The sequence below is a fragment of the Rhodofomes roseus genome (genome assembly GCF_022264815.1).
Source record: "Rhodofomes roseus strain CIRM-BRFM 1785 chromosome Unknown C8Q71scaffold_10, whole genome shotgun sequence".
In the NCBI taxonomy this organism is placed as follows: Eukaryota; Fungi; Basidiomycota; class Agaricomycetes; order Polyporales; family Fomitopsidaceae; genus Rhodofomes; species Rhodofomes roseus.
In genome coordinates this window covers 727,307-743,696 of record NW_025952966.1, presented here as the reverse complement: position 1 = coordinate 743,696, position 16,390 = coordinate 727,307, and the positions used below count along the sequence as shown (strand labels likewise).

Sequence of the window (16,390 nt, the reverse complement as noted above, 5' to 3'; positions counted from 1 at the left end):
ATACGTTGTCTTCGAAATTGAACGCCAGTCTCCGAATTCCATGCCCATACTCCAGTCAACGGCGGCAACTAACCGATAGCACGACTAACATACGCTACACTAAGAATACAAACACGGACAGTACGCAGAGAATAAGTCAATCAACAAACCGCAAAGCACCTCCCGAGTCCTGACCGTGACCATCACTCATCGTCGCTTGGATTTGTGAGGTACTCGTCATCACTGAGGACCTGCTTCCTCGTGCTCTTCCCCTTGAGTGGTAATCGCTCATCCTCATCCATGGGAGTAAGAGCAGAGTCGTACGCACTCGATGATCCATTCGGCGCTGCGGGGGCACCCGGGAGTCCCGAGCCAACGATCAGCCGGTCGTGCTGTGCGTTGAAGACCTTCTCCATCTCTTCCGCGTCGACGTACACCCAAGAACCTTCCTGATTGTATGTTCGAGCGTTGTTGAACATGAGCGCCCAGTCTTCTCGGAAGTGGGCGACGTTCTTGTAATAGTTGCTCTGGAGACGTTTCCGAAGTGTCGACAGTGCGATCGGCTGTTTGATGAGCTGGAAATAGTCAGGATATTCCTGAAACGGAGCTTTCAGTACCGCATATATAGCATAGCAAGAGGGACGCGAACTCGTCTGTCGGGCACTTCTCGGAAGAGTTCGCAACGTCTCCGACCGTTCTCATCCTCGCAGTTAAGCACAGCTTTGTAGATCTCGTTAAACGCCTTCTTCATCTTGTCCCGCACAACCGGCGGAACTTCAGGCGCCTTTGTCTTTCGACGTTTCTGGTGCACACAACAGGTCAGGCTTCGCAACATCGTAGGAAGAGCGCAGATGCACTCACCGTATCACGCTCCTCCTCGTCGTCATCCTGAATCGACGGCGTGACGGACGCGGCCTTCGCTCCACGTTTCCGCTTGTTGTTGAGAGGCGTCGCGTCGGCCTCGGCCTTGCCTTTGCCTTTGCGGGCTTTCCGCACGCGCGGCGTGTCGTCAATCACAGGACTGTCCTCCAAATCTCTTGTGACCTTGGTCGCAGCACGGCTCGCTCTCCTCTCGCGTGTGCGGTCCGCAAGCTCCTGCAAGTCCTCACCATCTTCCAAAGCCTACAGGACGGCTCATCAGCACTTGTCCAGATGGACGCACAATAATTACATACCATCGCCCACTGGTCATCGCTGAGGCCATCCGTGTAGTTAACGATGTTTCTCCGCCGGTGTCCACGGCCCTCCAACTCGTCGAGGTCATCCTTGGTGTCGAATGGCTCGTCTAACCTGTAGCACTCCGGTAGCTCCTCCAGCTGGATGAGCGGCTGTGGCGGCTTGCCACGTTTGCCCGCGGCCCTCCAAGCCTCAAGGGCCTCGCGTTCGCGTTGAATGTCAAGCTCGCGGTAGTAACGCTCCTCCTCCTCGGAACGAGAAATGATCTCGTTGATCTCCTCGTCGTTCATGTCGCCGGCCTCCTCGTTCTCTTCCTCTTGGTCGGCTTCGAGGATAGAACGCTACGGCCAATGTGTCAGCGTGCGTAAGGCGCTCGTCATGCTAACTACGTACCAGGAACTCTTCCTGTTCCTCTTGGGTGGACTTGTTGTCGAAACGACCGGCTTGGATGACCTTGTCGTCGATGTCGAGCTTGTAACGGGCACGCGCGAACATCGCCTCTTCCACGCTCTTCTCCGTGATGAAACGGAGGATTCGGACGACCTTCGTTTGACCAATACGGTGAGCACGGTCCTGCGCCTGGAGATCCGCGTGTGGGTTCCAGTCACTGTCAAAGCTGCAGAGATGTAACGGGTCAATATGAGGCTCACGGCTCATCAAAACACCCTTACATGATGACGGTATCCGCCGTTTGCAGGTTGAGACCAAGCCCACCAGCTCGTGTCGACAAGATGAACACCTTGATTTCCGAATTTGGTGCGTTGAATTGTGCGACATGTCCAGCACGGTCCTCCGTCTTCGTCCCACCATCAAGACGAAGATACTTCCAGCCCATGTACTTGAGGAAGTCCTCCATGATGTCCATGACCTTCGTCATTTGGAAGAAGATGAGCACCTATGCGACGATAAAGTCAGCCGGTGCTGACAGTATCGACGCAGATCACCTACCCTGTGGTCGGTAGCGAAGAATTTCGGCAGGATACGCGAAAGGAGCTCGATTTTTCCCGACGAGCGAATCAAGGAGTCGTTGATGATACCGGAAGGATTGACCCTGTCCTCGACGCTCTCGAAGAGGAAGGGGTGCTGGCAAATCTTTCGCAGCTGCATCAGCTCGTTGCTCAGACCCTTGACGCCACCGGGTTTGCTGTACAAAAGTGAGTCACTGAATAATCGACGCGAAACCAAGGTTATGCTTACCCCTTCGAGTCCTTCCCGTCCGCGATCATCTTGTACTTCTTCATCTGCTTGTACAGCTGCGACTGCAAAGCACTCATTCGGACCTTGATCACCTTCTCGACCTTGTCAGGCAGCTCGCTCTCCACGTCCTTCTTGAGACGTCTGAGCAAAAAAGGCCGAAGCACCTTGTGAAGACGCCGAATGATGAGGAGCGCCTCTTCCTCGTTCAGCTCGATCTTGTCACCGGTACCAGAGTTGGCGAACGGCGTGTTGAACCACTCGTCGAAGGACTTGACCGAGTTGAAGATCTTCGGAAGAACGAAGTTGAGCAGGGCCCACAGCTCGGGCAGGTTGTTCTGGAGCGGAGTACCGGTAAGGATGAGGCGATAGCGGGAGTGATAGTACTGTGTGAGCGTCTGGGCGAGCTTGCTCTGAGTGTTCTTCATACGGTGACCCTCGTCGATGATCATGTGCACCCATTTCATGCGTGCCAGGTGCGCACGATCTTTAATGATATACTCGTATGTCGTCAGCAGGACCTGGAACGAATTGTACTTGAGCTCGTTCTGAAGGGTCTTCCGCTGAGCCGGATTTCCTTTGTACGAGATCATATTCACACTTGGTGCCCACTTCGCGAACTCGCCGGACCAGTTCGTCATGGTAGACAGCGGTACGATGACCAAGTAAGGTCCGCGCTGCTTCTTGACCTCAATCAAATAGGTGATCAGAGAGATGGTTTGGATCGTTTTACCGAGACCCTGGACGATGATGAGCTACACAATCCACGCAAGTGATGTAGAGAAACACACCATCTCATCCGCGAGGATACCGTTCAGCTTGTTGTTGTACAGGCTCACCATCCACTGGAGACCCTTCAACTGATAGTCCTTGAGCGTCCCACCGACCAGCATAGTTGGCTGTTGCGTAACCTTCTCCTTAATCCTGTGCGCGACAGCGTAGTAGTCATTTTTACTCCTGTCTTCGGGCCCAGTTTCGAACTGCTGCGCGCCGAAGGTGGCCTCAGTGGTCGGGTCATCTTCGTACGCCGTCGTTGGAATGATGACGTCCCCATCCTGCTGTTGCTCCATGACGGCCTGCGTAAGTGAGTCCAGGTAGGTATCCGTCTGGCGCAGGAGGTGGGTGATACGCGTATCCTTCGCCGTATCAATGAGCTTCATGTATGCCTCTTCATCGTCCGCCTTCAGCGCCTTCAGACGCTCCTTACTGATACGCTCGATACGCTTTTGCTCCTCCTTCTCGGTGTGAGTGTGCAGTGAGAGCACGGCCTTGGCAAGCCGCGTTATGCGGTCCTGCGCAGAGCGGTTCATCGCGATCACCTCCTTCCCGTGCGCACAGATGACCGACAACTGCTCGACGTGCTTCTGCTTCGCCCGCCGCTCCCGGTCGACGCGCTGTTTCCGCTCGAGCTGCTCCGTCATGCGCGCATCTCGGATCGTCGGTTTGCGCGTTCGCCGGAAGTCTGCCCGGTTCAGCGGCAGCATCGACCCGTGCGTGAGCCGCTCCGCGACCAGCGCCCGCATTTGCCGTTGCTTGTCGAGTACGCGGAGACCCTTCAGCTCAATCAGCGCGCGCAGCTTGCCTTGTGCGTTCGGGCTTGGGTGTGCAAGGTGCGCGAGGTCGTCGCCGCCCATGGTATTCTCCTTCTCGTCGCGGATCATGTCGTCGACAACACTGTCCATGCCTCCATCTCCCATCGTTGCGGGCAGCTCCTCCAACTCCCGTATCCGCTGCTCGATGCGCGCGTCCACGTACCGGTTGCGCTCAGCAATGATTTGGTGCGGGTCAAGTCCCGTCGGCATGAGAGTCGGGATCAAAAGCCGCTGTAGCCGGGTCGCCCATTGCGTGAGCGGAGCGTCACTGTCGAGCATGAGATGGTCAAACGGATGTGAGTACGCGTTGTACGGGTAGACCCCCGAGTCCACGTCGTCCTCGAGGAACGGACCCTTGGGCACGTCGACGCCGCTGAGGTCCATGTCCTCGGCCTTGATCTCCTCCACCATTGGCTCTGTCGACGTTGAGTCCATCACGCCAGGCGTGGCGCTCTTGTGGACCTTCACGGCGCTGTCGATGACTCGAGCATCGATGCCCCCGCTCTGGAGGAGCTTCTGCAGGTCTGGCACGACCTGGTTCGGCAGGCGCATTGCCTGCTGGATCGCTTCGGGGACGGGCTTGTTGCGCATAAGCATCTTGAATGCTTGGATCTGTGCGCGCAGAGCCTCGATTTGCTCCGGCGTGAAGGAGACGGGAGTGCTCGGGGCTTGAGGATAGGGCTGGGCAGGCGCGGCGCCATTCGTGAGTGTGTTGCCGTTGGGGATGGTGTTGCCGTTCGTGAGGCTGGAGGTCGACGCATGACCGTTTAGTCCAGGTTGGCTGTGGTCGGGAAGGGTTGTATCTGGAAGAAGCAATAGAGTCAGAGCGAGCGAACATGGGTGCACGGTGGGGTACTCACTCTGTAGTTGCGGCTGCTGTATTTGTTGGAGGAAGTGATATATCTTTGCATATTCTGGAGACGTCTCGACTGTGGCGCCCTGCTCTTTCAGAAGATGTGCGCGCTGCGGGGAGGACGAAGGTCAGTCGGAACACGCTGCCACAACGGAATATCACATACGCGAACAAGTCCCTGTATCTGCTCGCGAGTAAATTGGGGGCGAGAAGGTTGTCTGTTGCCGTTGAGGTAGGGCTGGGCGTTGGCGAGCTGGGGGTTGACGACGTTTGGCGCGGCCATGGCTTCGCGTGTTGTCGCGACTCGGTCGCGTCGCGCAGATCTCGTGAACCTAGCCCGAGTGCTGCTGAAGCCGGTTCGGCGTCAAGTGAAAGTCCAGGACAAAGGCAAGCGCTGACAAACACACCGCCACCCCTCCCTTCCCTTTCCGGCCACTCCGCTGTTGGCACACGTGACTCGACGCGTCCCCATTCAGCGCGTCGAGTCGCGTTCGCTTCCGGACTCCGCGCCACCGCCGTCTGCCTCGCGTCGCCGCACCCAACGCTTGCCTCCAGTCCTCCATCTTCCCGGCGGAAACCTACAGACATGCCTGCAGAGCGCGCTGGTGTAGGTCATAGTATTCATCTCACAATGGAGTCTGCTCATCTCACTTAACGAAGTACACGGTGACGATGTTCCTTATCGACGTCGCACCGACAATGGGCAAGCTCAGACAGGTCGAAATTCCTAGCACGAAACCTGGAGAGTCAACCATCGTAGAGATGACAAATCTGGAATGGTCTCTGCAGTTTGTTATGCTGAAGATTCAGGAGATGGTACGCACGGCAAAGTGTCCGCTTAGCTGAGGCTAGTGTTGTTGAGGGCCAGGCTCGGAAGCCCGAGCCTGGCCTAGCCCGGCCCAAGCCGGCCCTAGCAAGCCTGGCCCAAGCCCATCCTGAGCCCGCTCAAAGGGCAGGGCTTTGTAGATTATAGGCCCGAGCCCGGCCCAAAAGCCCAAGGCCTCAGTTACCAAATATGGGCTATGAGTCAGCGGTGGCTGTACCGCTGCGAGCGGCGAGCCTCGAGGATAAACCTTAAAAGTCAAACGCCTAAACCATCCCCCGCCCCAATCGTCTTCTGAGTACCCGACACTATCGCTACCGCCGTCGGCGCCGCCGCAGGGAAAGCCGCATGACGGGGTATGCCAAGATACCAGGTCAACGTCACCCAAGACCCTCCGCTCTCGAAATCTCTACCGTGACGAGGACGCGCGGCTTGGATGTGCGGATGGTTGGTACTGTTCGTCAGAGGCAGCTTCTATGGTACGCTCTGTGGTATTTTGCTCATACTGTGGTTTGTGTACACATCAGGTTGAATTGTGTTTTGTTCGAAACACTGATAATACTATTACGGCTGCTCCACAGCAACTAGTGCCTCTTGGCCGGTACCTGGGAGATTCGTTGGGACCTGATTAGACGGAGGGATATAGGATTGGAACGAGTCAGCAATGTGCTCGCTCTTCCGCACGTCGCCCGTCATGACAGACGATACACTTCCAGTGCCGCAACATCAGTGGCGACCTCTCCCGAAACAGGCAATAAGGGCGGTTTTGGGACCTAGTACAGCGAAGACAGTTGCCGCGCAGGGCTGGGTATGGTTCACATACTCTCTGGCTCTGTTCCTCGTGCCGTTGGCCATTGTTATCCCTGCCGCCAGTGTGTGTGTTACGTATGTAGGGCCAGCCGAAGAGCTGTTATGGCTCGCGTTGGTCCTGCCAATGGTATATTTATATGTGGTCTCGGCGATTATCATATATGGTATGTTCTAGCACGTTGAAAACATGTGTTCTCGCACTCATAATTGTGTTCTGTTGCAGCCGGTCTTTGCTTCCCAGCTACATTGCACTTCGAACGTGTATTACCTGCTGCCACACGCTTAATCCGCCGCCGTTCTCACGTCTCCAACATACGACCCGATCGCTTCAAGAAGCTCGTGCAGTCCAAGCCATACACGATCTTCGTTCATGGCACAGGTACTTCTGCCGAGCAAAAGACAAGGTCGACTGCGCTTCGTACGTGTCTCTTCGAGATATCAATGCATACACTGACGCCACCAATCACATCATCAGTTGTATACGGGCATTCCACGGTCACTGATATCTGGCATGCGCTCCAAACGCGCCGTCTCATCCCAGCGTCCGCAGACAGCACGTGTTTCTTAACATCCACGAAACAACTCCTGTCCGATCGATCAGCCGCCAGCGAAACCCTCCGAAGTATAGGTCTAGGGCCCCTTTCGCACCTTACACTCCGTGTGCGTGTTTGTGGGGGAAGCGAACTCGGAGGTATATGACCTCGCTGTTGTGATGTAAGCGTTTGCTGATCAATTTCATACACAGATGACGCAGTGCCTACGGAGACAGTACCAGGACCATCGAAGCGCGTGTCGAAGCCTTCGCGGAAGGTTGTTGACCCCGACAACATCGAGCGCGGAGCTCTGCCGAGTGGATCATCTCCGGCTACAAATAAGGATGGCGGGAAAGGACTGTCACGTTCGAAAAGTGAGTGCCATGCTTGTTATATGCTGTTAAACTCAAAACAAATACCTGCATGGGACGGCAGATAATCTGATTGTGATAGATGATGATTCAGAGTCAGAGTTGCAACTGTCCAGCTCGAAGGGCAAAAAACGGCAAGTAATTGAGAGCTCAGATGAAGGCGACGGAGATGACAGGTCAGAGAAGCCGCGGAAGAAAGGTATGGACATCAATTGAGTAATGTAGCGGACCCAAGAGCTGATTTTGGGTGCAGTGCGACAGGTTCGCAGACGGGACAGATCAGCCAACAACGAGTCAGACGATGACGAAGACGTCAACACAGAAGCGCAGAATGCAGACGGGACACTTCGCGACTTGGACCATATCAGGGCCCCTCCGCGTGTTGATGAAGATAAGCTGGGTAAGACCGCTGATGTGAATGAATTCTTCGACCAGCCATATGATCGCATCAGCGAGAAGAATACGCGCACTCAGCGCGTGCGCGATTGCAAGGGTTGTCGGTGAGCCAGGACGTCTCAGACAGTAACTGAACTAGGACCTTAAGGACTGACGCATACCTGTTACAGGCGTCGCAAAGTCAACAAGTATAGCTTCGTGGCCGACGTCTCAACTCTACGGCGTCATTTGGCTGCACATCATGACGTGAGTTACACTAGTCCCTGAACGTTTTTGCAGATGTTCAAGACATTGCCAATGACACGGTACTACTAGGGTGATTACCGGAACTGGTGTGCGAAGGCCGGCTTCACATCGCAGCTTCCGCAGGATGTTGCGGCACGCAAGCTTGAAGCCGAGAGGGCGTCAAAGGTCCAAAGTAGCCTGGACAACCATGTCCAGAAGGCCGCGCCAAAGGACGTTGTACCGCCGTACTCAGACGACTTATTCAAGTTGGCGGCGATTGAGTGGTTAGTAGAGACTGATCAGGTACGTTCTCCTGAATGTGTATAGTAAGTACGAGCATGACTTAGTAGGGAACAACTCTACATTAACAGCCCATCGGCGCGTTCGAGCACCCCAAGTTCATCAACATGATCAATGTTGCCTCGCGTGCCAAAAACGGTGTCACAATCCCATCACGCTGGTCTACCCGTCGCGAGATCATCAATCTCTTCCACCAGTACTTGCGAGACTTGAAGAAACGCCTCCATGTACGCTCTTCATACGTCTCAGGGCTCGCGTTCACATCAGACAAGCTTACGTTTTGCTCCAGAGTCCTGCCGTTCCAGGCTGTGTTAGTTTGACCTGTGACGCTTGGCAGGCCAGCAACGTTGACGGATACTTCGCCGTTACCGCGCATTGGATCGAGGAACAAACTCCTAAGAACTGGGTGCTTGAAGGAGCACTTATTGGGTTTGTACGCATGAACCAGTCGCACAACGGAAAGCGCCTGGGACAGGCGCTGTATAAGATAGCAGACCGCATTGGGGTTGCTGAGCGTGTATGTGCTGGTGTTGTTACGTCCCAATAAAGTGTTCTGACACTTACTTGCAGATTCTAATGGTGACGTGCGACAACGCGAGCTCAAACTTGACGATGATGCAAGAACTAGCTGCAATGTTACAGAAGAATCACCCCGGAATCCAGTTTGATGGTTTGCGCCGACGTATTGGTTGCCTCGCTCACATCATCAATCTCGCGACACAAGCCCTGATCGCCACGCAAAGTAAGGCACCTCATTACGATCCTCATAAACCTGAAGACCATGTACCCGACGTCTCCGCGTTTGTTCGTGACGAAGTCGGTCTTGTTCGTGCAATCTCTGTGAAGGTGAGCTTGCTACTTAGTGTCTTCAGTCACATGTACTTGAAGTGGCGCCATAGGAGCGATCATCGAGTCAACGCAAGGAGCATTTCCGCAAGATCCAAGAGACCGCAGATGTAGGACCTCAGCATCAACGCACGCTAGTGATCGACATGAAGGTTCGTTGGTCTTCAACCTACATGATGCTCAACCGAGCATACAGTCTACGGAAAGTAAGTGGATGTGTATTGCATCTTGACAGTCAGTATATCGAGTTGACATTGAAATCCAATCCTAGTACATTGAGCAGTTCATGACAGAACTGTCCCGCAAAGCGAAGCAATCAGCAAGATTCAAGCTATTGGCCCTCGTTCCTACGTCTGAGGAATGGCGCCGAGTGAAGCTCTTCCAGAAAATCTTACGTGTACGTTAGCTAGTCTTCTCACATTCGTGTGTACTGACACAGCCATCGGGTAGGTATCCGACCGATGTCAGCAGCGGTTTTCATCGGACACAAACCCAGCACTGCATCTTGCTCTGCCGGCCCTTGAAGAGGTACATTCTACATGGTCGAGCCTCCTGCAGGACGAAGAGTACGCGCATTTTGCGGGCGGTCTTCAGGCCGGTATCGATAAGATCGCAGAGTACTACGATAAGACTGGCAACAATGACGCTTACGTCTTCTCAATCAGTACGTGTTTCGCTTGTTGATCGCACAAAGGCAATTTGGCTGACATGCACATTGGCTACAGTCCTTGATCCTCGACAACGCTTTGAGTATTTTAAGAAGAACTGGTCAGACGAGCCTGACCAGATTGCAGCGGCTGAGCAGCTAGCGAAGACGATGGTGAGTGACATTGCCACGTCGACACGGGCTAGGACATCAGTTGTTCACTTACCTATGTGAATAGTTCCAGGAACGGTGGCACCGCAATCAAGACGAGAATGGCCGCGCGGTGCAGTCCGCTATGGGCGCGAAGTCAAAGAGGAAGGCACAGGACAAACCCGGACGGCGATATGGATCGATGTTCGCAGACCTGTCAAGTGATGAAGACAACAGCCTGTCGTCGTCTCTCCAAGCTGCTGCAACAGAGCAGATACCAAGCACTGCAGCGGGATCCAAACCGGGATGGGAGAAGGAATTCCGTCAATATATCGACCTGGATCTAGAGTCGGAGTTGACTGTGGGGGATGACATGTCAGTTGTAGAGTGGTGGGGTGTACGTCTTGCTGTCTACTCATGCATCACTTATACTAATCCGATATGTGCTCCGTTAGATGAATGCCCATCGCTTTCCAACATGGGCAACGCTCGCTCGTGACTATCTCACGGTCATGGCAACATCTGTCTCGAGCGAACGGGCCTTCTCCAGCGCCGGCATCACTATTACGAAGAGGCGCAACCGCCTGAAAGGTGACATTGTCGAGGCTCTACAAGCTCTCAAGTGCGCGTTCAAGAAGGCTTTATTCTTGTATGACACTGGTCCTTCATCGCAGACCGAGGAGGCTTTAGAGGCGGAAGAAGCAGAGCTCTCCGGTGACGCCTCGGAGGATCAGCCTCGCGCTGATGTGTCAATGGACATTCAGTTGGAATTGGATGATGATGCGGAGGAAGACGATGACGGTCTGTACAATGACGCTGCTGACTGGTTGAATGCGAGACTGCAGTAGTACTATTCTGTTCTGATGTGCTCTATATGTGCTGGCACTGCGCGTGACAAATACAGAGTATTTCTACAGTACAACGCCTTCTAACCTACGCCAATAGACTATAATAAGCCCGGGCTTGGGCCTAAGCCCAGCCCTAGCCTGGCCTGAGCCCTGGCAATGGGCTGGGCTTTTATATCAGGGAGCCCAAGCCCCCTAAAGCCCGGCCCGTACCCGGGCATTTGAGCCCAGCCCAGCCCTCAACAACACTAGCTGAGGCTCACCAAAGAAACGTTTAGATCTACAACGGTCGTAAGACTGACCAATGTGGCGTGATGATTTTTGGCTCCGAGGGTATGTCTGCATAGCTTTGAGTGCTCCACTCATACAAGTCCGCCAACAGAGACGGACAACATCATTAATGAAGAGAGTGGTGGCTATGAGCATGTCAAAGATTACATTACCATCGGCCAGCCAAACGCGGGGACACTAGCCAAGCTGCAAGAGCTACAGCCCTCAACTACATATGGGGACCGTGAGTAGCATGTCGTTAGCCAACCTATGTGTTTCACCTTACATCCACTCCCAAATTTGCGCATATCATGGACAGCCATCGACGCTATCATAGTCGGCGTCGAAACCCAACACAGATACCTAGCAACCAAAAGGACGTGGACACGAAAGGTGTATCTGCTGACAGACGGCGAGAATCCCATTGAACTCGAGGACTGGGAAGCTACCGCCAAGAAGATAAACGCCTTGGAAGTTGGCCTTTTCGTCATGTAGGTTAGTATCATTGACCCACATATCTGGCTGATCATCCTACAGCGGCGTCGACTTCGATCATGACGAAGATATTCCCTTCCGCGAGGAGAACAAATCTCACGTCAAGGCAAGTGCCTCTTGAACGTAGTCAGTTCATGCTGTGGCCTCATGGATGTTGTCTAGCGCACCAACGAAGAATTCTATCACAAACTCAGGAGCCATCTCCACCGAGGCGACGTTGGGAACTGCGACTTTGCAATGAAAGAGATCAGTCGACCTGACATCAAGGAGACCCGCTCAGTGTTGCAGGGTACGATCCTGCGCCTTGGCGACGTGGACGCTCGCCCTGAGGAGGCAGTCGAGATCCTTTGCAAGACAAGCAAAGCAACCGCTATGCAGCGACCCAAGAGTTGGAAGAGGTTCGCGCGCCGCGAGAAGAACACAGCAGAGCGAAATCGTGAAGACGCCATGGAAGTCGACGATGACGACAAGGCGGTCTTCGCGCAGCTACGCATGCGCACGGAGTACTACATCGGACTCAAGGGCGACGGTGAGGGATCCGATGCTGGAGGCAGCGACACCGACGACGAGGACGGTGACGACAAGAACAAACACGTCGAGAAGGTTGAGAAGGAGCAGCTCGTGCGCGGCTTTAAGTATGGCTCGTCGTATGCGCCGTGCCCCGATGGGCAGTTCCCGCGGCTCGCAACGCGCAAGGGCATCGACATCTGCGGGATCTTCAGTGCAAAGAACTTCCGCAGGGAGTATGCGATGAGCGAGGTGACATACGTCTGGGCGGACACGACGCAGCCCCTCCAGCAAGTCGCACTGAGCGCATTCGTGCAGGCGCTGTATGAGAAGGGCGCAATGGCGACTGCGAGGTGGGTCACGACGGATGGCTCGGAGCCGAAGATGGGTGTGCTGCATCCGGTCATGTTTGACCGGGTAGATTGTCTGATGTTCGTGAGGGTAAGGCCTACCGTTGCTTGACTGAAGTGACTGCAACAACTCATTATATAGATGCCCTTCGCGGAGGACGTTCGCAACTTTCCTTTTCCCTCGCTCGAGAACCTCATCTCGAAGAAAGGCGAACGTATTACCAGTCACCCGTACTTGCCCACGGATGAGCAAATGGAAGCAATGAAACACTTTGTCGATGCAATGAATCTGAAGGATGCAGGTGAAAAGGACGAAGATGGGTACGATCCAGATACACACATGCGCCGCATCTTGAGCTGATCCGCTGCTTATCCCAGCTGTGATACGCCCTGGTTTGACATCTGCCTGTCCTATAACCCCGCCATACATCGTGTAAAGCAAGCGCAATTCCATGCAGCCGTTGTACCCGACCTTAACACGCATCCCCTACCGCCTCCACATCCCGAACTCACAAAGTACTTCGATCCTCCGAAGCGTGTACTCAAACGAGCGCGAGATGCCATCGAGGAGTGCCAGGATCGTTTCAAGGTCAGGGAAGGTGAGGACCAACGATACCGCTCCGCCTTCATACGCTCACATCGCGAATGCGATAGTACCGAAGAAGGTCGCTCGAGCAAGGAAAGACGGGCACGTCCGCGCACACGACGAAGACGACGAAACTCTTCTCCTGGACAAGGCGGTTAAACGCACGAAGTCTTCTGCACAGCTCGGGGGGACAAGTCAGCATAGCCAGAGTCAGACCCTCCGCACACAGTCTTTCCGGCAAGCCAAGAAACAAGATGACTCGGAGACAGAAAGCGAGACAGAGGAAGAGGAAGAACTCTTGTTGGATAGAAAACCGACGAACAGAGCCCTGCCCACGCCCGCTCCCGAGGAGCCTGAGCGAGGACAAGCACCCGGGAGGATTATAGGCTCGACGTATCCGCTGGAAGACTTCAGGGCCAATATGGCGCGTGGTGACGTCGTGACGAAGGCAGTGGAGGACCTCGGCGCAGTTATCAAGGAGATTGTCCTGCGCCCGTTCGCGTCGAGACGGGAGGATGAAATGATCCAATGTTTGCGCGAGTTGAGACGGGTGTGCTTGGAGGAGGACGAAATCGATGCGTGGAATGCGTGCGTATCCGACGTGATCATATCGCTCTCGGCAATAGGGCTTACAAGGCTGCATAGGTTCCTGCGAAATCTCCGTGAGGCATGTCTGGACGGCAAGCCCGGCAACATCGAATTTTGGTCCCGTGTCAAGGACGAGAGCCGGATGATGAGCCTCATCAGCACGACCGAGGCCAATGAGCTAGGAGGCAAGTCGGACGTTTCTGAGCCAGAGGCAGCTGAGGTGCGTCTGCTCTCCGGATTTCATGCTGCAGCTTGTTCACGATGAGGATCTATTCTAGTTCATTCAGCGGTGATATGTACATAGGTGCTGACATTGACGATCTGAGTCTGTTCGATGAAATCTCTCCTGTGTTGTTTAGGATTATATTACGGTCGTTGTAGCATACCTGTCACCTTGCTACCTAATTTTGATGTTGCAGTGTATTGACGATCGCGACGCCTTGAATGAGCGAGTGAACCCTCTGAATCACGCGCACGATATGTATGCTTTTAGCCATCACAGTCATTTGAACTGCCAATACTTAGCACAAGCTGATGACAGCAACTTGTTGCATAACTTCATAAGTACCCAAAACAGTATAAATTTGGTTCACTTCCTGCCCCACCAGCCTCCGAGCAAACCACCCAGACCACCCTTCGAGGTCGTAGACGGCTCGGGAGTAGACGCTCTCTCGACCTCCTCCATAGCCCGTGCCGTCACCTTCTTCTCGATCACAGGAGCTGCGGCCGCCTGCGGTGCCTTCTCGACGACCTTGCCCGCACGCTCCTGCAGTCTGTCCATGTCGAGTTGTACGTAGTTCAACGCGATATCAAAGAACAACGGCTTCTTGTGCGTCTTCCGTGCCTCCTCGTCGACGGAACCGCCATTGTACGCGAACCAATCGCGCTTGTACTCTGTGCTGTCCTCCGCAACTTCTTGATCGAGCTTATCGACGTCCTCCTCCAGTAGTGGGTAGAATGTGATCGGGTCGCTGTCACTATCAGCCAAGATCGACAGCGTAGAGCGGGCAGACCGAAGGTGTATGCTCGCATGCTGGGTGAGCGTGAGCGCTTCGGCGTACTTCCTGAGGGGTGCGTAACACCGCGCGAGGTAGCGGCACCTTCGTGTCTTCGAGAATTCCTGTCGTGCCTCCACTGCCGACGCCAGATCCGGGCTTTCGTCGACTATTGTGAGCGTGCGCATTTGATCGAGACTCTGGATGATCGTGTCGAGAAGTTTGACAACAGCGGGGTAAAGTCGCGCGTCGACGCGCTCCTTGCGGGGCTTCGACGAAGTGCCAGTAGTCTTCGGGGCATGAGAGGCCTGAGACTGGTGCAGGAGCGTGGAGATGAGCAGGAGATCGCGCTGAATGCGGTAGGACAGTAGCTGGTAGACGATGAACGCGTGTACGAAGGCGATGTCGCGTGTTCCTGCGGGAGCAGCACCCGAGGTCGACCCAGTCAGCTGATGCGCCTCGACAAGCTTGCGCGCTACCTCCTCCGCATCGCTGAGGGTAGAGAGGATCGCATCGTACGCGGCGACGCCACGCTTAGAGCGGGTTCCCTTCCCTGCTCGTCCCTGCTTTTTCCCTCCTGCCGCCGCCTCCTGTTGGGCCTGTTGTGCCTCGAGCTTACCCGCTTCCTTCAATCGCTTCTCCGCCTCCTGTACGCGCAGCAGCACATCCACCAACTCAGGGTTCCGCACCGGCACGGGCTCGTCCTCCCACATCAGCGTTTCGAGCTTGTGCCTTCCATGGGCCGCGCTCTCCGCCTCCTTGCCCAAGCTTGCTAATAGCTTGTCACACCCCTCCACGAGCTGGTTCCGGTGTTTCGGCGCGACGTCCGCTACGATCGCGTCGACGTCGTAAGAGTTTGGCCGCCGCATCTCGTGGGCGCAGTGACGAATTTCCGGGCCAATTTCGTCTGCAAATGCTGTCGCGAGCGCTTGGTCGCGGCTCGTCGCCGCCTTGCTTGCCAACTCGTCCAACAAGCTGCGCGCGACACTCAGCTGCACAAGCGCATCATCAAACTCGTAGCGATGGCGCAGGAGTCGTCCGTTGATGATGAGAGTGTAGACGGTGGCCTGTACGAGGTCGTCTGCAGATAGGCGGCACGAAGAGTAGAGCGTCTGGCAGTGAGAGAGCAGCTGAGTAGACCAGTGAACAGCGCGCCGCAAGCGAGAAGTAGCGTGTCGCCGCAGAGCAGAAGCAGTTGTGTCGTGCCCTTTGGTAGCAGCGCCCTTGGGGTCCGTGGTGGCTTGATTCGCCTGGAGGTTAAGCTCTTGAGAGTAAGCCCATGCTCGCTCAGCCTCGAAGAATATTAGCTGCAGGCTGAGGCAGAACTCAGTATCCATCCAACGTTCCATTCAAAAAGACTCACTGCCCGTCCTTGACAGCATCGAGCTTGAGCGGAGGCAGCTTCTTGAATTCACGGCCTTTGCCATGGGTCGTCTTCAGAGACGACCGCAAGCGATGGGTCCGGTTCCCGCAATGGTTCCTAGCTCCGGTCAGTATCACAGCGAGACTCATGCTAAATCTCTACATACCTGTAGCGTTCATAGTCATTGTATCGCAGTCCATACGCATTGCGCTGCTCGTTCGCGAGCAAAAGCGCTGTCTCCTAAGTCAGAACATACCCCTCGCGCAGCGACGAATTCTCTCCGACCTTGAAAGCTCACTTTCGCGTCGCCGGATGTCTGAGCCATGCGGAATATCTGGGATCACGCTAGAAGGTCCTCGATGACAGGCGAAGGTTCGCGGAGATGGTCGTAGTCGCAAGCCAAAACGCGAGTGCGCGAGACGCGTCTAAGTCTGTCGATCGCGTACCGCCCACTCCTTCCCCATAACACACCTCTACAACCGACGACCGTCTCGCTT

At 54.9% G+C, this 16,390-nt stretch overlaps 5 protein-coding genes across 5 annotated transcripts; 3 read left to right on the top strand and 2 right to left on the bottom strand.

Annotated features, from left to right (window-relative positions):
* Positions 1 to 9: 9 nt before the first annotated feature.
* On the bottom strand, positions 10 to 5,304 carry C8Q71DRAFT_759307 (SNF2 family N-terminal domain-containing protein). Its single transcript, XM_047923780.1, has 11 exons — positions 4,961 to 5,304; positions 4,802 to 4,904; positions 3,141 to 4,744; positions 2,353 to 3,089; positions 2,104 to 2,299; positions 1,827 to 2,050; positions 1,549 to 1,771; positions 1,155 to 1,496; positions 841 to 1,101; positions 629 to 781; positions 10 to 575 (listed from the first exon to the last, which is right to left on the bottom strand). Exons 1-11 carry the CDS (start codon positions 5,075 to 5,077, stop codon positions 183 to 185), a joined length of 4,353 nt encoding a protein of 1,450 aa, XP_047778943.1. The 5' UTR covers positions 5,078 to 5,304; the 3' UTR covers positions 10 to 182.
* Positions 5,305 to 5,316: 12 nt separating this feature from the next.
* On the top strand, positions 5,317 to 5,719 carry C8Q71DRAFT_55143 (uncharacterized protein). Its single transcript, XM_047919295.1, has 2 exons — positions 5,317 to 5,401; positions 5,455 to 5,719. Exons 1-2 carry the CDS (start codon positions 5,381 to 5,383, stop codon positions 5,638 to 5,640), a joined length of 207 nt encoding a protein of 68 aa, XP_047778942.1. The 5' UTR covers positions 5,317 to 5,380; the 3' UTR covers positions 5,641 to 5,719.
* A 179-nt stretch (positions 5,720 to 5,898) lies between these two features.
* Positions 5,899 to 7,919, top strand: C8Q71DRAFT_759300 (uncharacterized protein). Its single transcript, XM_047923779.1, has 6 exons — positions 5,899 to 6,591; positions 6,651 to 6,845; positions 6,903 to 7,118; positions 7,173 to 7,334; positions 7,396 to 7,530; positions 7,585 to 7,919. Exons 1-6 carry the CDS (start codon positions 6,282 to 6,284, stop codon positions 7,833 to 7,835), a joined length of 1,269 nt encoding a protein of 422 aa, XP_047778941.1. The 5' UTR covers positions 5,899 to 6,281; the 3' UTR covers positions 7,836 to 7,919.
* Positions 7,920 to 10,868: 2,949 nt separating this feature from the next.
* Positions 10,869 to 14,007, top strand: C8Q71DRAFT_759288 (SPOC like C-terminal domain-containing protein). Its single transcript, XM_047923778.1, has 10 exons — positions 10,869 to 11,072; positions 11,122 to 11,253; positions 11,329 to 11,500; positions 11,547 to 11,610; positions 11,667 to 12,452; positions 12,504 to 12,682; positions 12,740 to 12,960; positions 13,016 to 13,535; positions 13,593 to 13,755; positions 13,814 to 14,007. Exons 1-10 carry the CDS (start codon positions 11,054 to 11,056, stop codon positions 13,826 to 13,828), a joined length of 2,271 nt encoding a protein of 756 aa, XP_047778940.1. The 5' UTR covers positions 10,869 to 11,053; the 3' UTR covers positions 13,829 to 14,007.
* On the bottom strand, positions 14,008 to 16,323 carry C8Q71DRAFT_759285 (uncharacterized protein). The gene is made up of 4 exons (XM_047923777.1): positions 16,179 to 16,323; positions 16,060 to 16,126; positions 15,894 to 16,010; positions 14,008 to 15,844 (listed from the first exon to the last, which is right to left on the bottom strand). The coding sequence occupies exons 1-4, from the start codon at positions 16,216 to 16,218 to the stop codon at positions 14,125 to 14,127; spliced, it is 1,944 nt and encodes a 647-aa protein (XP_047778939.1). The 5' UTR covers positions 16,219 to 16,323; the 3' UTR covers positions 14,008 to 14,124.
* Positions 16,324 to 16,390: the final 67 nt, after the last annotated feature.